This window comes from Vulpes vulpes, chromosome 12 (genome assembly GCF_048418805.1).
Source record: "Vulpes vulpes isolate BD-2025 chromosome 12, VulVul3, whole genome shotgun sequence".
NCBI lineage: Eukaryota > Metazoa > Chordata > Mammalia > Carnivora > Canidae > Vulpes > Vulpes vulpes.
Window position 1 is genome coordinate 72,936,416 of NC_132791.1, and position 21,002 is coordinate 72,957,417.

The 21,002-nt window shown below is 41.3% G+C and overlaps 1 protein-coding gene across 1 annotated transcript; it reads right to left on the reverse strand.

Annotated features, from left to right (window-relative positions):
- Window positions 1–5,421: 5,421 nt before the first annotated feature.
- On the reverse strand, window positions 5,422–16,277 carry LOC112911880 (interferon-gamma-inducible GTPase 10-like). Its single transcript, XM_025988569.2, has 2 exons — window positions 15,930–16,277; window positions 5,422–7,030 (listed from the first exon to the last, which is right to left on the reverse strand). The coding sequence occupies exon 2, from the start codon at window positions 7,008–7,010 to the stop codon at window positions 5,751–5,753; it is 1,260 nt and encodes a 419-aa protein (XP_025844354.1). The 5' UTR covers window positions 7,011–7,030; window positions 15,930–16,277; the 3' UTR covers window positions 5,422–5,750.
- Between the last annotated feature and the right edge of the window lie 4,725 nt (window positions 16,278–21,002).

A 21,002-nucleotide genomic window follows, 5' to 3' on the forward strand; every position in this document is an offset into this window, starting at 1 on the left:
AAATCTATATTTCCACAAGTCTATAGAGAAAAGAGTAAGTGAAACTGAAAACAAGAAGGAAGGAAATAATAAAGATTATGGCAGATATTAATGAAGTAAAAAATAAACAATGGAGAAAAGCAATGAAACAATAAGTCAGCTGCCTGAAGTGATCGATAAATTTGATAAACTTCTAGTTAGGCTGAACGATACAGAAAAGACAAAAATTATCAATATAAAAAAATGAAACATGGGGCATCAATACTGTTCCCATGGACATTAAAAGGATAACAATGAATAATAAGAACTCTATCCTCACAAATTCAACAAGTGAGAGAAAACAGACTAATTACTTAAAAGACAAGAACAACCAAAACTCAAGCAAAAGAGACAAAATAAAAAGTTCTATATTAATTAAAAATCTTTTAAAAAACAAAAGAAAGAAGAAAGTAAAAAAAAAGAGAGAGAGAGAGAGAGAGAGAGAGAGAAAGAGAGGGAGAGAGACAGAGAGAAATTCAGGCCCATATGTTTTCACTAATGAATTCTACCAAACATTTAAAGAAGAAATAGTATTAATTCTATATAAATTTATCCAGAAAAGGAAGGCACAATAGACAAAACAATTATGAAAAAAAGAATAACGTTTGAAGGCTCACATCCTATTCTTACCCTATTCTAAGACTTACCAGAAAATTGACATAATTTGGACATTATGGTATTGAGGAAAGCATAGATATGGCACAACAATGGAACAGAATAGAGAGGACAGAAATTCACCTGAGTATGATTAAACAATTTTGACAACTTGTTAAGGCAATTCAATAGAGAAAGAAATTTCTTTCAAGAATGTTTCCTAAAAAGGTGTATACCAATATAGTGGTGGTGATATTATGGGGGGAGAGGGTGGAGATGAACAAATTAGCCCATATGTTTCCCGGAGAAAAGGTTTGTGATGATAATTTCTCTGTCTCAAGTTAATTTACCTGTGTTTGCCTCCTAATAATTCCAGTGTCTCCGTGAAGCCCTTTCACTGGGCCATACTTACTTTATGTAAGTGTTAAACTTCTTCATTTTGGACTTGTATCCCCACAAAGTCTCTGAGTAAGTGAATTAGACCCCATTTTGAGAAAGGGAAATGTTTTGAAGTGATTTACCAAAGGTCAGACAGCTAGAAAGCTGCACAACCACCTTCTTTGCTCACTCTCACACAAATATCCACCTGTGTGTACACGGCATCTCCATTCTGAGTTCAAATAGCCACAGTTATATTTCTGAGCTCGTTTCCTGATTCCTCATTACAATTATGCAGGAAAAAAGGCATCCCAACAAAGATCACCAGAGTTTACCTCCCACTTTCTCGATGACATCCCCCAGAAAGTGATTTCATTTGTCCCTTGCTATGCTGACTTAGGACTGCTGCAATAGGAGAGAGAAGCCTGACCTGGGAATTGGACATTTCACCTCACCTGCTCCAACAATGTCCTACTTCAGAGAACCAAAATTTCATCTCACAGCTCCTAAACTGGAGAGAAGTTAGGACAGAGATTATATTACAACATTGACCCAGTCTTCTACAAAATGCCTTCAGAAAATGGCATGGACAATCAAGGGAGAGGGGTTTCCCTTCCTCAAAAACATAAACTCTCTGATGATCTGAGTCACTACCACCAAACTTAGGTCAGGAAAGGGAGTTTTGTGTTCAAGAAGTCATGGGGGGAACAAAAAAGTTAAGGCATAGTGAAATCTTATTGAGGGCTACTGCATGACAAAGTTCACTCCAGATGCCTAAAGTGTTGGCCAATTATTCATGGCACCTTCTCGAGGAGCTTTAGAAGGTCCTTCAGACAGAGACTGAGTGAGTTTTGCAGGATGACATAAGAAGGACCCAAAATTGCACACAATCATTGATTGACTGGGCTCAAAGGTCTTGAATTATAGACACCTCCCAGCTCTATCTCCTCCTCCCAGACCCCAACACCTCTATCTTCTTAACAGGTCCCTCTTTCACACTTTGCACTGCCAGGGGAATCCTTTAAGCTGTTTATGTATGCCAGCCAGGCACATGAACACTCTTGTTAACGTTGGGATCAGTCTGATGAAACCAAAGTACTAATACTTATTGTAATACTTCCACCTTCTTCTGAGTTCTTCCGTCCCACAGTGAAAGATTCATTTTCTTGTCTCTTCGGGAAACTCAGGAACTTTTAAATAAACCCCACAGCTGTAAGTATTTGATAACTCTCATTTTATCACAAGTATCTTTCCCAAGGCACCTATAAAGACCCTTTGGATTTGTCTTTTTCTATCTTAAGGCCACCAAATTGGAAGAAAAAGGCCCAAGGATCTTGAAAAGGTCATGACTTCTGGAGGAGAAGAAGATTGTGTAGGACCAGTGCTGGCCACATTTGGTTGATGAGATGAAAAAGGTGGAGTATTTGCTCACTGTCCATGCTCTTTATTAAGATAGATGGGATTTGGTGGCAAGATGGTAAGCAGTCTGTATCCTGCTAGTGTGAATTCTGCACTGGGAATGCATGTGAAAATCTAAGGAACAAAAATTGTTAAATGCAATGTGGCCATACACAAGGGTCAAGAGCTCCTTTCCTTTGAGTATTTCACATGTATTTTATACATGAAGCAGCACAATCACTCACTTTCTCCCTTCTTGCCTCCTTTCTGCCCTCCTGCAGACTTCTACTGAGCAGTGGGGGAGCAAGCTGTAGTGGGGAAATTGTGGGCCAGTAGTACCCTCCTCTTTACATCTGTGCTTTTCACTCTCTGGAGTGAGCCTTCAGAATAATAAGGGATCTGAGAGATAGCCTCACTCATGTATATCTGTTATACCATGAAGCATTTATCAATACTATGCCAGTAATGGGGAAGGAGTAGGAAAATTTAATTACAGTAATAGCAGGAATAACAATCCATGAGCTTTGAGTCAGATATTGTTGTTTTTGCTGGTCCCATTTCACAAGTTTGATGTGAAAATTTGGGTGAAAGCAAGAGACATTATTCTTCCAACTTGTGTAATTGAATTCATCTTTGCTTTCCAAGCTCATTCTTTTTTTTTAAATAAAAGTAAACTGTTTATTAAAAGATACAGCAAAGGTACAGATACAGAGATACATACAAAGATACAGATATATATATATATATATATATTACATATATATATACAGTCCCGCTGTTTTCATGTGCACTATACTTAGCAGCACATTAATCAGGCAGCATTTTAATGGGGTTGTTTTGACACTTGGTGTTATTACTGTGTCATTTTGACAAGATACAACTATAGCCTCATGGAAATTTCAAGGTGTAAATTCCACTTCTCCAATTTTTAATAGTAGCAAAGAGGAGAAGGAGAAGGGAAATGGAGTACCAAGGCTGAGCATTAGGTTAAACACAAGAATTCCAAAGGGCCACGGTAGCACAGGGAAGGGAAAATGATTAAAATTAAAGACTATCTGACAAACAACCCAAAGAAACCATTGTTTAAGGGCAATGGGCTATGTATCCAAGATGCTCACACATCAGCCTACAATGACCTTTTCCAATCCAGTTCTTGTGTTAAACCTGAGGATCTGCCTCTCTCTGCTCGATCCCTCCACCCAATAAATTTGCTACCACCAAAATCTAGAGCTATAGAGCCTTGAAGCAAAACGGGAAGCTAAATAGTTGTACCTTGGGCTACCTTCCCATTAAGTGCAAGGAGGGCCCAATGTTGGGTAAGGATGTGATAACACTGTTCTCTGCAATTTGATGCTTTTCACTTTGTGGCTTGGTTCCACAAAGTGAATTGCATGGAGTTACTGTCAAATGAGAAGCTGCGGGTTGTTTCATCTGTCCTCTAACCCGGCCCTGCCGTTTAACCCGGCCCTCAGAGGGCAAATTGCTGCTGGAAACATTATCATCATCTTTGTTTTCTTCACCATTTTTCTCTACAGGAACCCACTCTCCATAAACACTATCTGCTTCTTTTTTTCGATGTTGAGATCCAGATGACACAGGAAATTCTTCTGATAATGTTACCTGGCTTTTTGGTGGAGTTGGCTTTGCTGCAGCAATATTCAGATTGAAAAAAATGGGTTTGGGCTCACTGAGTTTAAAGGGATGATGATAAAAAGGAGGTTCTTCTTCCTCTTCATCCGAAACATGAGGCTTATTCACTATTACATCATCATCTTCTTTACTCTGTGCGATCTGTTTGCATTTCTCAGTTAGTTCTTCTATAGTAGCTCCTCCTGATTTTTTAGCAACTTTCTCTTCTATTGTGGGTGGAGGTGCAGGCTTTAGGTTTGGCGGTAAAGGAGCGCCAGCCTTAGCACACATGGCAGCTGCATTAGCTTTGGCTATTTCAAGTAATTGAGCCTTATTCAAATCGGTCAGACGTTTAGGTGATCTGCCTCTTTCAGAAGACCTGGATCGTTTACGACGGATGGGAGATCTGCTGAACCTTCTTCTCAAGGGTGTTCGTGATCTCCTTAATCTTACTGGTGAGATACTAAAGCTTCGTCTCCTTACCACAGACCTTGATCTTCTCCGGCGGCTCGGGGTGCGGCTCTGGCGACTCGGGGAAATACTAAAGCTCCTCCTCCCCACAGATCTATATTTTATTTTTTTTAATTTTTATTTATTTATGATAGTCACAGAGAGAGAGGCAGAGACACAGGCAGAGGGAGAAGCAGGCTCCATGCACCGGGAGCCCGACGTGGGATTCGATCCCGGGTCTCCAGGATCGCGCCCTGGGCCAAAGGCAGGCGCTAAACCGCTGCGCCACCCAGGGATCCCCTCCCCACAAATCTAGATCTTCTTCGGCGACTGGGCGTGTGACTCCGACTCCAACGACTTTGGGTGCGACTGCGAGCTCTAAGTGTTTTCCGGTTATCCCTAGAACTTGATCTTTTTCTTTTTCTTTCCCTTGACTTCGACCTGTGCTTTGGAGATCTTTTACGCTTCTCTTTTGATACAGAGGGCCTTCCTCTGGACTTTGACCTTGATCTGCTGCTCCTCCTTCTGTGTCTGAACGGGACCTTGAACGTGTTTGAGAACGATGAGACTTGGACTTACATGATCTCTTCCTTGCCCTAGAACGAGATCCAGGCTCATTCTTAATTCACCTTCATTCTCTCATATCTCATGTCCCTCATTGTATCTTGTTCACAAGTCTCTCATCTCATCCAATGTTTGGAAAGTATTAGAAATATAAACCCAACTTTGTTCCCCTCTCTCTGTTCCCCTATAGTATCTAAAAATATGACATCCTGGAACATTTCCCTAATGCTCTTTCAACTTGCTCCTCCATGCTGTAGTGCCCCATTGCATACTAAATTATTCACTTGCACATGTGCCCATAGTCATGAATTGACCTTACTCTGGTGAAGAGGGTATTGATCTGATGATTGGGGAAACTCATTCATGAAAAGCCAATGGACAACAGTTATCTTGGTTGTTACCAACATTTATTATCTGAATAAATGAAGCAAATGTAAACTGCTTCATAATACATGGAGATTAATAAAAACTATGGGGTGTATATATGTCATGATTTTGGCAAAATAGCCCAGGGAATGAAGAAAGAAGCCATAGTTAAATCCTTTTTGCATAGTAGTGGAGTATCAATATGGAACAATGCTTTTTTTCCAGTGGAGAGATATTCTTGCCACTTTAGGGAAGATCTGGCCTTGGTGGTAAGTGGAAAAGGATCCCATCCCCACTTACAGAACACAAGATCTTAGGCCTATTTATTATTGAGTTAGGCATTCATCTCTCTGTCATCTTCTGCGACTTAAGATCTCTAAAGTCTTATGCAAAAGAATTTTAGCATCATCAGCCACTGTATTGATGAATTTCAAATGTAGAAAGTAGATTTTAAAGAACTGGAAGATAGTGGATGGCAGGCCTCCATTTACTGAGCAATAGCATTCAACACACTTCATGGCTTTTTCTGCTATGCTGTCATCCTTCACAAGTAACCAGAAATCCAAGGACTTGGTGAAACTCTTGATCTCCTCCACAGTCATGTCCAGCTTCTCTGCAATCCCTTTGACTGACTTCTCATCCAAACCAAAATGGCTCTGGTAAAGGTTCAAGCACTTTTCCTGCTGGGGAAAATCAAAGCCATTAAAGCAGGCCATGAAGGGGATGAAGCTCAAAGCTGATGATTTCAGGGCATCCAGCCAGATCTTTTCCTTGAAGAAAGCTCTCTTCATTTCAATGGAAGTGTCAGATAAATTGGGCAACAGGAGTGCAAAGGTGTGGCGCTTATGAACAGGGAGCTCCTTCAGCAGGGTTTCCTCCAGTCTTGGGAAATCAAAGTCGTCCAGGTCAAAGTTGGAGACCAAGAAGATGCATGGCTCAGGCACTCCAATGTTGCTAAGATTAGCCAGGCAGTTGTCTCGTATCTGCTGAAGCACTCTCTCCTTTTTGAAAGACATGGGTTTGCTTTTCTCTTCATTATATAAATCATTGTCCACCTTGGTTCTAACAAAGTAGAATTTCTTGCCTATCTCCTTGATATTTTGGGCCAGCAAAGCATCATTGAGACTAAACCGGGAGGAAGAAATAATGATGAAGAAGTCATACGTAGCAAATTCCACCATTTCTAGATATTCATGTGGATGGAAATTGGGGGTTCCAGTTCCAGGCAGGTCCCAGAAGGTCACCTTGGGATATTTTGGATGTTGATAGGGCGTTTTCTTCATGGTAGTCTCCACGACTCCAACACTTGCAGAACCCTCCTCTTCATAACTAAGTCCTCGCAGGGCATTGATGAAACTGGACTTCCCAGTGCCAGATTCCCCAATCACAGCCACATCCAGAGGAGCATTCTCTGCTGCCACAAGTGATTCCTCAATTATGTCAGCCACATCTTTTAGCTTGGCCTCCTTGAGGGCTGCTTGAATTCTATCAAGGTTTTCTGGAGAGATGATACCCCCTGCCTTATTGACTAGCGTGGTATAGTGAGGGATAAAGTTGATGGCCAGTTGCTGAAAATTCTTTCCTACCATGAAGTCACATATGAATTGATCCATAGTGGTTAACAGTGGAATATCTGTAGAAAAAAGAAAGTGAATTAGGAAGACAAAAGGAGCAGCAGAACAGACACATAGTGTCAGCTGAGGAAACACACTGGTCTCAACAGCCCATTCCCATTCTCTCACACTTACTCATGTTTCTCTGATTTATTTTTCCTGATGAATTTTGTTTTCATGCTACAGAAGAAACTCCTTGTCTACTCTGATTATTCCTATGTCACAAGAATGAGGACTTATTTAATAGAGAATAACAGTACTCAAAGATATTCACATTTTGAACCTCAGAGCCTGTGAATATGTTACCTTGCATAGCAAAAGGGCACTTTGCTGGTATGATGAAGTTCAGGATCTTCAGATGCCAAGGTTTTCTTGGATTACCCAAATGGGCTCAGTATGGTAACAGGGGACCTTATAAGAAGGAGGCAAGGCCAACAGAAGAAAAGGAGATGGTTAATGGAAGCAGATGTTGGAGTGAAGATCCAGAAAGATGTAATAAGAACCACAAACTAAGGAATTGAGGCAGCTTTCAAACGCTAGAGAAGACAAAGGAATGGAATGTCTCCTGGAGCCTATGGAAAGAACCAGTCTTGCTTGATTTGATTTGATTATTTTATTTTTACTTTCATATTTTTATTTTAATTAGAGTTAGTTAACATATAGTATAATATTAATTTCAGGAGTAGAATTTAGTGACTCGTCATTACATATAACACCTAGTGCTCATCACAACAAGTGCCCTGCTTAATACCCATCACCCACTGACTCTTTGATTATAGCTCTTTTAAGATTCATTTGAGCAACTCCTCTCTGGAACTATAAGCCAATAAATATAGGTTGTTGTCTGAAGCTGCTAAATTTGCACCGATTTATTACACAGCAATGAGAAACTATTGCAGACAGTCTTACTTTCCTAAAATTTCAATACAGAGCCCAGCCCATCTCCTTTCTGCAGGAAGAATCAGTCAGGGCAGCATATTAGAGAGGACAATAGAATTGCAGAGATAGCTTACATCCTATAGGCAAATAGGGGCAGGACTTGTTTTTTGGAAGAGTACAATGGGCAGAGAAAAGCCCATCAGGATATGTTTTCTGGAAGTGGACTAGCGAAGCACATAGTCCTTGTGGTAATAATTGCCCCCTAGCAATTTAATGTCCATTTATGTAGCCTCATGGAAAAATTTGGGTGGGATTTAGATCATGTGACAGGAAGTGGCAGAGGAAGTAGATAAGAGTTCTTATTTTCCCTATTCAAACCTGCACAGTCTTGAAATATAAGTATCTGATTAAATCATGGCAGTTCAAGGAAATCATTACTATGTCACTGATGGGGCCTCCTATCATTCATTATGAGTGAGGAAACTATGATTTAAAAAATATTTATACACATAAGTTTATCTCAGGGACTACCAGCACGATTTTACCAGTCAGGGCATGCTCAATGCTCATCCCCATCTTGCAAGTCGTGCAAGGAAAAATTTCAAAAGAGAGAGAATCATGACTCCCAAAGAAATATGAAATATATGGGTGTTAAAGATTTTATTTATCAGCTTACTAATGAAGGAACCGGGCAGATGATATTACTGATTAAATGGAGAATCCCAAAAAAGAGAAAATAATCATTCAAGAATATTGAATGCATATTGAAATGGGGCAAAAGTGCTGTATTCTAAGGTAAGAGTAGGAAGTCAATTGAACTTCCATAGACAGTGGCAGCTCCATAGTGTAATGGTTAGCTCTCTGGACTCTGAACCTCCACAGACAGATTTATATATATATATGACGACTATGGACTGAATGTTTGTGTCCTCCACTAAATTTGTAGATGACATGTAAGCTCAAACTCTGGTATTAATAGGTGGATTTGTGGATGGTGCATTAGTCATGAGGGCAGAGTGACTGTGAATGGATTAGATTAAGACTGTAGAAACCTAGCTTGCTCATTCTGCCATGTGAGGTGAGCTCACTTGGAAGTGAGCTCTCACCAAACACTGAAACAAAGATGCCTTGATCTGGCTCTTCCTATCCTCCGGAAGTATGAGAAATACATTTCTATTCACAAGCCACTCAGTCTGTGGTATGTTGTTATAGCCTGAACAGGTGGAAAGAAATTCCCAACAAAATAATTATTTTGCATTGCTCCAATTATTAAAACTCATGATATTTAGAAATAGCTCTACGATATGAATGGCTAGATTGCACTTAAACATGACATAGTTTCCAACTGGAGATGCTCAGTAAACATTCTGCTTATTCCAAATTTTCTAACAAATTTCTTATTTAAAAAAAAAGAAAGAAAAAGAGACATCTTCAGACTATGGTTCTCTCTTTTCTGAAGAGGATTGCATGAGCAGTTGGATGAAATCTTAGCCCTCAACCAGTCAGAACTACATGTCAACTCTCTAAGCACAAAGCCAGTATTTCATCATTGCAAGTATACATTTTCTCACTCACCAGCCCTGAAGAGAAAAGATATTTCTGATGTCAGAGATCATGTATGTTTCTACTAAAACAACAGAAAATGCTGAGCCTGATGTAGTGTCCCTGGAGCCAGTGGCACAGGAACAATCCAGGGGCCTATACTCCCCGGGAAATGGAGGCACTGGGTGCTCCTGAAGTTATTGCCCTATGCATGGGACTAGAGAGCCTTTGTCCTGCCTGGGTAAAGTGTGAAAACAACAGGAAGGATGACAGCCTCTGACTTGAACCCCTCCCTCAGGAAGACTTGGCTGACAGTTATGGGCTCACATCTACATGAAAGTGAAACCATCATCTCTCCACAGAACAAAAAATTTCAAGAAAAGAGATATAGAAGTGTTTGGGCATCAGGGGTCTCAAGGAATGAGGGAAGGGCAATACCAGGGGCCATGAGAGGCAGATCTCCGATGACTCCTATGAGGTCATTTAGCCAAGACTCTCCATGGGAGCCCTGGAGACTGGGAGGAAGGCTGAGAACAAGATTCCAAAGCTTCCAGTGAATGAGAAAAGCATCTCTATCAGAAAGAAGAAGGACTGTGACATTTCTTTTGCTGTTTCATCTTAGGAAGTCTGTTGCTGGCTGCCACATTGTTACCCTTGGGCATGGATGACTCTGGCAAGTCATGGGATCATGTCTTATGAACAACTTAAACTATGAGGAAGAGCTCTGGGGGAATTTGGTAAGCAACAGTGAGGGAGATGCAGAAAGGGAGGAGAGAACCTGCCCTCTAAGATTTATACAGAAGATCAAGTGGAAAATACCAGAGATTCTACAGAAGAACATAGTAAGATCTGCTGTATCAGATAAGATTTATTTCCATGCTGGCAATAAAGGATAGTTGGATATACAGTTGGATGCTGGCACAAGCATCGACCATCTGACCCACAGAAAGGGACACAGAGCCCTGTATAGGATTCAGACATGTGTGCAGAGGCGCAAGGGATGTCAGGGAGTATAGAAAGTGCCATCTACTAAATGGAGCTGACTAACTGGTTCTCCATATGGACAGAGGTTACTGAGTCTCTGCTTACATCACTTACAATAATTAACTACAGATAGATTTAAGACCTAATTCTCAAATGGAATCTATAGAAGAAAATACAGCTGTTCTTAGAAAAAGATTCCTTGGAGCCGCTAAGTGGCTTACTGGTTGAGCACCTGCCTTTGGCTCAGGTTGTGATCCTGGGGTCCAGGATTGAGTCCCGCATCAGGCTCCCTGTGGGGAGCCTGCTTCTCTCTCTGCCTATGTCTCTGCCTCTCTCTGTGTGTCTCTCATGAATGAATGAATGAATGAATGAATAAATAAAAAAAATAAAATTTTCTTTAAAAATGAAAGAAAAAGATTCCTTAAATGAGATGATACCCATATAATGATACCAAGATGACAGCGATATAACACAGATTGACCAATGTGATACCTTTGACTACATTAAAGTAAAGAGCTGAAATTCAAGGCAAAGATGCAAGTTCACACATGAATTTGACAACTAACTGTGGTTGCAGAGGAGCACATACACGCACAGACATGCACACACAATTACAGCTCTCAGTAGTGAGGTAGGAAATAACCACTGAGACTCAGATACCCTGGTAGCAATGGAGCCTTTGTAGTGGGTGACAGAAAGCTCCCACTCGGGGGGCCCCCCAGAGCTGGGCTGCTCCCCAGCAATCTGTGAGAGAATCACTCTGGGTATCGGTATTATGCCCTGTTTGGTTGGCTCTGGTCTGCAGTGTCTGAGGACCGGGTGGCTTGGAGTCTGATATCCCAGTATGCCCACCTCAGGGTCCAGAGTTAGACTTGCTGCTTCTAATTTAATGTTAGGAAATCAGGAAATATGATAACAAGGACATCATTACATTCTTTCTCTTTAAAGGAAAGGAAAAGCAATTCCTTTTTCGGAATGAATGGCTTAGGAAATCCCTTCTCTCCCAGTCCCACTCAGATGAGTACAAGTCCAGTCAGTGTAACATACAACCTCCAGGCTCTTGTACAATGGAAAACTCCACTGCCCTGGTTCATCCTCTCCTCCAACTGAGTGAGACACCTGCAGCAGAGATAGGAAAAGAGTCTGTTTCTCTCCTCTTTCTTCATCCCACTGCCCCATTACATGGAGGAGCATGGTGTAGGGCAACTACAAGAATAGGAAAGGATGTAGGACGTTTACAATCCAGCTGATGGCTTGGTGTGGTGAATGTCCTTCAGGAAGGGGATCTATGGAAGGTCCATGCTGATGTCTCCATTGGTATCTCAGGGCAGGCATAGTCCAGATTTTCTAGGCTTCTACCTCCTCTGTGGTATCAGGAACAGAAGGGCAGCCATGTGCAGCCTCATTGTTGGGCATGTCCCTTGAAACAGGCTTGCTAAAATAATCCTTGCCTTCCCTCTCCTCAACTTGTCAGCTGTATTTTCCTGACCCAGGATAGCAATCCAGGATGGCAAAGATATATTAACAATCTCTTAGCCACAGAGGATTTCATAACTTGTTATGGGCATTTGCAATCTTGGCGGAATCTTTGTAAAACAGATCTTCTTTTTTGCCCTATCACAGTCACATAGTCCCCTCTCTGGGGCCCCTCTCCTGAACACAGACACCCTGGGGAGCTTTCACTGCTGTTTCCACATGAGAATGAGGACATCACAATCACTGAGAGTTTAAGCAGCTGTTAGAGTCACCAAGTCAGTATGGAGCTGTGCTGAGTTCAGACCCTCACCTGGTTGGGGCAGGTGCATCAACTCCAGGGAGGGCCACAGCTGGGGTCAGGAAGAGAACTCTACCACAGATGTAACCTCTGCAGTCTGATCTCTGTGGGCAGAAGTGAGTTAGCTCTTGAACTGGGACTTGAGCAAACCAAGGAGCAACTTTGTAGGCAATGTCTGCACCCATCTGAGGGGCCAGCCTCAAGGGGGCTGAATGTGGACTCCTCACTGGTCAGGGCACTGGCCTCCAAGTAAGATGATCAGGTGTGAGGCGGCTGGTCTTAGAGCATTCCCACCCTCCCCTGGGCCTCTGGGCTGAAGGTGCTCAAATAGCCCTGCATAAGTCACAGGCAAATACTGCAGCACCCCACTCACTAGAATGAAGAAACTGAAACTGGTTCAGGCCTATTTTGAGAACTGGAGTCTTTTCCAGGAATAGAAACTGAAAGTAGCCCTCTCTGTGGTCCTTCCTGCTGGGGCTGGGATCCTGCCACTGGCTTTATTCAGAAATTGCACAGTTCTGAGCAGGAAGGGACTAAAGCAGAAAACACTGTAAGATTGCCTTCTCCTTCCCAGTTCCTCTTCTCCCTCCCTCTAGGCTCTTCCTAGGCCAACCCCACGCAGCACAACCCCCTTCCTTCCTTCTGGAACAATCTGGGCCTAGAATCAGTTTGGGGGCATCTCAGAGGGAGTGAACTCTGCCTGAGGGCTGGACTCTTCCCCTCATACAACATAGTCACTAGTAGACTAATGTCTATTGGTATACACTTGTTGTCTCATGCTAGCATGATCAACTACAGCAAAAGGTCTGTTTTACCATCAAGTCTACAATCAACAGGTTAAAGAGGTCTTCCCAGATCCCAATTCAAAGAATCCTGTTGGTCATAGTCTAGATCCTGGTGACTGGGTATTCTGGAATTATCATTTTGAACTCCATTGAAAGGTATCTTACTAAGTGCTCACAACCACTGACATTCCTAGAAAACTAGAAGGTGTTGAGTCTTGGATACACATTTCACAGATAAAGAAGGCCTTACCTGATACCTGTCCGCCACAGATGTTAGAGACCTCTAAACCAAACTGCTGAGGAAGGTAAGTAGCTGACATCTAGGTATACTGCTTTCATCCAAGATAACAGATCAAGTCTTCATATTTTAAATGTGAAACTCTTTCTTCTTCTTTTCCTTTTCTTTATTCTGGCATAGTCTTAGAAATATAATGCCCTCAGCTGTATGTCTAAGCCAGTTGCTCAGAAAGGGGGATAAACTCCAGAAGTTAAAACAGTCTTCTATTTTAGGCTAAGAGAAAATATAATTGTGTCCCTAACTTTTGTCAAATAAAATAAGACATCTCATTGGTCAGGTCTCTTAGATTTATATCACTGAGTTTAAAAAAAGACCAACCAGGGCACATTCATGATTCAGGATTTGCTTTTATTGTCAAGGCTGTTTCCCTGGTTATAAGTAAATTCGCATAACAGTTTGTCAGGAACTTTTCCTTAACTCCTAAATATATTGCAGAATCCATTGCTAAGAGCATAGCTACGCAACAAAGATCCTTAGACTCTCTGGCCAAAGATTTTCTTGACAATCAACAGCCTCTGATTATCTTTTAGCTGAGCAAGAGCTGTCTATACTGTGATCAAAACCACCTGGTGCATCTGGATTAACACTTCTGAGGAAGTTGAAGATTTATTTATTTATTTTAGAGAGACAGTTGTGTGCATGAACATGAGTGAGCATGGGGAAAGGCAAAGGGAGAGAGAGAAAATATCTCAAGCAGACTCCCCACTGAGCATGAAGCCCAATACGGGGCTCAATCTCACAACCCTGAGATCATGATCTGAACTGAAATCAAGAGTCTGATGCTTAACAGACTGAGCCACCCAGGTGCTCCTACATCTGGGGAAGTTGAAAGACAACCAGATAAGATCACTGAGCAGAGGACACCTGGGTGGCTCAGTGGTTGAGCCTCTGCCTTTGGCTCAGGTTGTGATCCCAGGGTCCTGGAATCAAGTCCCAGAAAAGGCTTCCCACAAATATCAGAAAGGGAGACAGAACATGAGAGACTCCTAACTCTGGGAAATGAACAAGGGGTGGTAGAAAGGGAGGTGTGCAGGGGGTGGGGGTGACTCGGTGATGGGCACTGAGGGGGGCACTTGATGGGATGAGCACTGGGTGTTATGCTATATGTTGGCAAATTGAACACCAATAAAAAAAAAAAGGCTTCCCACAGAGAACCTGCTGCTCCCTCTGCCCCTTTGTGTCTCATTAATAAAATATTTTTAAAATATCATTGAGCAAACCACTTGGCTTAAAAAGATTCTGTTAATAGGGTCTTACTTTAAGTAATTCTGATTGTTTGGAATTTGGCAACCATGCTTTTAAAGTGCACTCTAATCGTTACAAAGAATCCTGTTTGTAAAATTATAATAATCTATCAGATACACTGTATGCTCTCAAAGGTTTTTTTTTTTTTATTTTTTAAAGGTTTAATTTATTTATTCATGATAGACATACAGAGGGAGAGACAGAGAGACAGAGAGGCAGAGAGGCAGGGACACACAGGCAGAGGGAGAAGCAGGCTCCATGCAGGTAGCCCGACGCGGGACTCGATCCGGGGTCTCCAGAATCACACCCTGGGCTGAAGGCGGCGCTAAACCGCTGAGCCACCCAGGGATCCCCTCTCAAAGGTTTTAAATGCATGTTCACAGATGCTAGCAATCAAGGAAATAATCTCCCTGGGCCTGGAACATCAGAAAAAGAATATAGAGCATGGATGATTAAAAAATTGTGAAACTGAAATCTTTAACTGTGAATATTTCAGAGATTAAGCAAAAACATCGTGACATGTGAATACCATGCAAAGGATCATCAAAAGCTGTGAGAATACTGGACAGTAGCTAAAAGTAGCACCAGTGCCTTACATTTTGATCACATCTCTAGGTTAAGCAGAGAGTCTGATTAAAGTAGGGGAATTGTGAAAAAGAAGGGCTACTGAGCCACAGGGTCACAGGGAGCCACTTAAGGTAAGTTCTCAACTCAGTAAACCCAGACCTAATAACTAACCTAACTACAGTTTCATTTCCCTACACATGTATAATTTAACCAGCCAAAGTAGGAATTTCCTGATCAGTGATGGGAACAATAGACCCTTTGCCTTTCTCTTAGCAGAACAATCTTGACAAAAACAATTATTAACTAATAATTTATTTCCTTTTCCCTTCCCATCTTCCTTTAAAAACAATTCCTTTCCTACAACTTCTCCCAATTTCCTAGATAAGATGCTTCCTAATTCATGAATCATTTAACAAGGTAAATGGCTCTTTAAAATGTAATCACTAAAATAAATAAATAAATAAATAAAAATGTAATCACTTGAATCTTTTTTTCTAACAGATCATATATGCATTGTTTCCACAGGGAAAAGTATTTAAGCATGAGATGTGGGTGTCTGACCCAGAAGGGCTTGGGGAAAAGCCCCTATACACCAACACCCCTGACATTCATACTATTCTTCTCAGTTCACAGGAATAAAGTTTGCTTTCCAATCCCTCTCTGAAAATGTCTCAAATAGTTAACTGCTCTAACCAACATACAGCCACCCACCAGACATCCTGCCCCTCAGCCTCTAAGGTCCACAGCACCCAAAATGGAGCATCCAGTCTCTCCCACCCTTAGACCTACAGATCTATGATTCTATTTTTAGATCTGCACACAATCCAAAGTAGCCTCTTGCTTACCAGCTCCTGAAAGAAAAGAGACTTCTGGTGTCAGGGTTGAGCTCTGAATGTGTCCCCTGGCAGGGCAGGAAATGCAGAGCCTGGATGAAGTGCTCCCTGCAGCCCAGGGCAGAAACACTCTTCTGCACAGACAGGCCTCGCACTGGAACAGGTCCTGTGTGCTGGTGTGGTCACTCTGCAGAGATTAAAGAGCTGACCGTCACTTGAAATGTCTAAACTGTGTGTGAGATGCTGGCAGGACTTAAGTACTCTCTGGCCTCTACTCCATCCTCACAGGAATTTGGCCAATTGTAAAGGAGCAGCCAGCACATTGTAGAGCCCTGCATTTCCAGGAACAGAAAGTGAATCAAAGTTCAGTAGGCTTCTCTGGTGAGAAACACAGCCATGGCCAGGAAGTGAAACTGAAAGGCACCATGGCCAGTGATTTTGTGTGTTTTGGCAACATGAGTGAGAGGAGGGCACAGGATCCCGGGCAGGAGGCTTCTCGGTGACCCCCAAGAGGACACTCTAACCAGGCCCCAGGCTCCAGGCCAGGCAGAAACTGAACCTAGAATCCGAGAACACAGGCCCGATTCCTGGAAAATAACTCTCATGCCCCCCCCCCCCCCCCCGCCCCCTCCCCGTTAACCACAGACAGTCCAAACTCTCTGGGGAGTGAAGTCTAATAAAGAGTGTATCTAGTCCTTTTCCCTGGTTCCTGGCACAGCTTCAGAAACCCTGGGACTTTCCTGAATGAAAGGAGCTGACTTTGTTATGCTAATGAAGTGATTCCAGGTGGGATCCTAGGTAGCTTCAGGTCAGTGGCTGGTCACCAGAAAGACCAACCCTGTGAATGGAGGGTGGGGACTTTGGGTCAGCTGGACCTCTGGGAAGGAGAAGAGGGATGCAGATTGAGTTCAGTCAAATGGCCAATGATTTTTGAACAATCATGTTCACATAATGAAGCCTCAATCAAAACCCTGGACACCAATGCTCACGTGGGCTTCTTGGTTGATGTTTGCATTGATGTTCCGGGAGGGTGCACACTCTGGCTCCATGGAGAGAGGCATGGAAGCTGTGTACTCCCACCCAGACCTCACCCTATGTGTACTCTTTTCAATAAAACCATACTCATAAGTATAACACTTTCCTGACTCATGTGAATCATTCTAATCAATTAGCAAGCCTGAGGGGGTTATAAGGGCCCCCTAATTTATAGACAGTTGGAGGTCCCGGTGACCTGGGAACTGCTTCAAGTGCAGCTGGTGACTGGAGTGAGGGTAGTCTTCTCAAGGACTGAGTCCTAAAACCTGGGGAGTCTTTGTTAACTCTGGGTGGTCAGGGCAGGAAGTAAAAGGCAATATACCCAGGGAGGGTGGAAACTGAGTAGAGAGTAACCCTGTGTCATTGGCAACCATATTCTGGCTTTAATTTTTATTTTTTTCATTCATTTGTTGAAAAGAAAACTGCTATGTAATTTATATTTCAAGAGTTATAGGACACATACAATAATAATATCCCTCCACAAAACAATGGCCATTCATCTAGTGTCTGCACTAGAGGGACCGTGTCATCCTCACAGGTCCATTTTATGAAGGTATGGGCAAATATGCAAAATGTATTTTCTCCTTTTTAAAGAATGGCAGCATTCCCTACACAATATTCTGAACCCGGGGTTCTTCATTTGTCATTTGGTAATTATTCTACATGAGCACACTCAAAGCTCCTCCTGTTAAAAATATTTTTTAAAGTGTCTTCTCAAACATCTATTGTACTGACAAATAGGTCAAGAAATAAGACCCATGTGAGTGAGGTACAGCTCAATGAAGCTGTCACTTTAAAAATGAAGAAAATGAAATGGAACCTGCCCAATCCAGTAAACTCTAGTGATCCCAGGAAATAGCAACTCCCTCTTCCAGCATGGAGTTTATCCCCTCACACGCACCAGGTTTTGATTGAAGAAGAACTAACATTAAACATTATCTTAGTTTTAGGTGCACAACACATTGATTCAACAACTCTATACATTACTCAAAGCTCTCCCCAGTAATTGCAGTCACCATCTGTCACCATACGTTGTTACAATGGTATTGACTACATTCCCTACCTTGTACTATTCATCTCTGTGACTTACACACTTTATAACTTGAAGTTTGTGCTTCTTAATCTCCTTTATTTATTTTACCTTTCCCGCCTCCCCACTGGCAACTACCTACCAGTTGTTTCTCTGTATTTAACAGTCCATTTTGTTTGTTACTATTTCACATATAAGTACAATTATGTATTTGCTTTTCTCTTCCTGACTTATTTCACTTTGTATAATAACTTGTAAGGTATCCATATTGTCACAAATGGCAAGCTCTCATTTTGTATCGCTGAGCAGTAGTTGACTGTGTGTGTATATGTATATCTATTCATCTATCAATGCACATGTGGATTGCTTCCCCATGTTGGCTACTTTGAATAATGCTGCAGTAAATACAAAGGGGCAGGTATCTTTTTGAATCAGTGTTTTTGTTTTCTTTGTGTACAGTAGTGGAATGCCTAGATTATATGGTATTTCTATTTGTGGTCTTTTTTTCAGTTTTTTAAAAATTTAAAAAAAATTTTTTTCAGTTTTTTAAATTTATTTTTATTGGTGTTCAATTTGTCAACGTATAGAATAACACCCAGTGCTCATCCCGTCAAGTGCCCCCCTCAGTGCCCGTCACCCAGTCACCCCCACCCCCTGCCCTCCTCCCGTTCCACCACTCCTAGTTCTTATCCCAGAGTTAGGAGTCTTTATGTTCTGTCTCCCTTTCTGATATTTCCCACACATTTCTTCTCCCTTCCCTTCTATTCCCTTTCACTATTATTTATATTCCCCAAATGAATGAGAACATATAATGTTTGTCCTTCTCCGATTGACTTACTTCACTCAGCATAATACCCTCCAGTTCCATCCACGTTGAAGTAAATGGTGGGTATTTGTCGTTTCTAATGGCTGAGTAATATTCCATTGTATACATAGACCACATCTTCTTTATCCATTCATCTTTCGATGGACACCGAGGCTCCTTCCACAGTTTGGCTATTGTGGACATTGCTGCTAGAAACATCGGGGTGCAGGTGTCCCGGCGTTTCATTTATTTGTAGTCTTTTGAGGAAACTCCATACTATTGTCCACAGTGGTTGTACCAATTTCCATTCTCACAACAGTGCATGATAGTTCCCTTCATTCCACATCCTCACCACCACTTGGTATGTTTTTGTCTTTTTAATGCTAGCCATTCTGAGTGGTGTGAGATAGCTCACTGTGGTTTTGATTTGCATTTCCCTGATGATTAGTGATGTTGATCATCTTTTCATATGTATTGGTCATCTGCATGTTTTTGTTTGTTTTTTTGGGTGGAGGGGCTAATATCTATTCAAGTTGTCTACCCATTTTTAAATGGCTTTTTTTTTTTTTTGGTGTTGAGTTGTATAAGTTCTTTATACATTTTTTATATTAACCCCTATCAGATATATTATTTGCAAGAATCTTCCCCCATTCACTGGGTTGCCTTCTGTGTTGTGCATAGTTTTCTTCCCTGTGCTAAAGCAAAGCTTCTTCTTTTCTCTTGTCCTTGTAGTCACAATAATTTATTTTTGCCTTTGTTTGCCCTGCCTGGAGAGACATAAATATGTTGCTGAGGGAGACAGCCAAGAGACTTGATTGCTGCATATATTCTTTAGGAATTTTATGGTTTCAGGTCTCACATTTAGGCCTCTAATCCATTTTAAGTTTATTTTTGACTATGGTCTAAAACTGGTCCAGTTTTGTCCTTTTGCACAAAGCTATCCAGTCTTCCTAAAACCACTTGTTGAAAAAACTGCTTTTTCTCTTTGCATATTCTTGCCTCCTTTGTTGTACACTAATTGATCATGTACATGTGTATTTATCTGGGCTTTTAATTCCATTCCATTGATCTGCTGCCTATTTTTGTGTCAGTACCATGCTGTTTTAATTACTGACAGTAGAAATATCACTTGAAATGTGGAATTGTGACACCTCCAGCTTTGTTTCTCTTTCTCAAGACTGGTATGGCTATTTGGGATCTTTTGTGGCTCCATACAAGTTTTAGGATTATTGTTCTGGTTGAGTAAAAAATGCTGTTGGTATTTTGATAGGGATTGCCTCTTATCTGCATAGTGCTATGCTTTGTATGAACATTTTAACAGTATTTGTTCTTCCAATGCATGAGAATGCAATATTTTTCCATGTGTTTGTGTCATCTTCAGTCTTTCATCAATGTTTTATGGTTTTCAGGGTGTAGGACTTTCACTCTTTTTTTTAAGTTTATTTTATATTTTTGGCGCAATTGTAAATGGGACTGTTTTTGTGATTTCTCTTTCTGAAACTCTATTATTAGTTTATAGGAATACAATGGATTTCTGTATCTTGAGTTTATATCCTATGTCATTAGTGAATTCATCTATCAGTTCTAGTAGTTTTTTGGTGAAGTCTTCAGGTTTTTCTCTGGATAGAATTCTCTTTTTTTGTTTGTTAGTTTGTTTTTAGTGTCCTTATTTGTTTTTGGTCTCAGAGTAATGCTGGCTTTTTAGAAAGAGAATTCCAGACCAATCTCCGATGAACATAGATGCAAAAATCCTAACCAAGTGTTAGCAACTGGAATCCAACAATACATTACAAAAATCATCCACCACAATCAAGGGGGATTTATTCCCAGATACAAGTGTGGCTCAATATATACAAGTCATTCAAAATCAGTTAATGTGATACACCACATTAGTAAAAGAAAGTATAAGAATCATATGATCCTTTCAATAGAGGCAAGAAAATATTGACAAAGTACAACATCCATCATATTAAAAACCCTCTGTAAAGTAGGTTTGGAGAGAACAAATCTCAACATGATAAAGCTCATATAAAAACCCACAGCAAACAATCATACTCAATGGTGAAAACCCAAGCATTTCCCCCAAGGTTGGGAACTCTCAAAGATGTCCACTCTCACTACATTAATTCAAGCTAGTACCACAAGTCCTAACCACAGCAATCAAATAAGTAAAAGGAATAAAAGGCATACAAATTGGTAAGGAAGAAGCAAAACT

Bases quoted from the DNA above. Each gene is read 5' to 3' on its own strand.
- LOC112911880 (XM_025988569.2), bottom strand. From the start codon at position 7,010: ATGGATCAATTCATATGTGACTTCATGGTAGGAAAGAATTTTCAGCAA.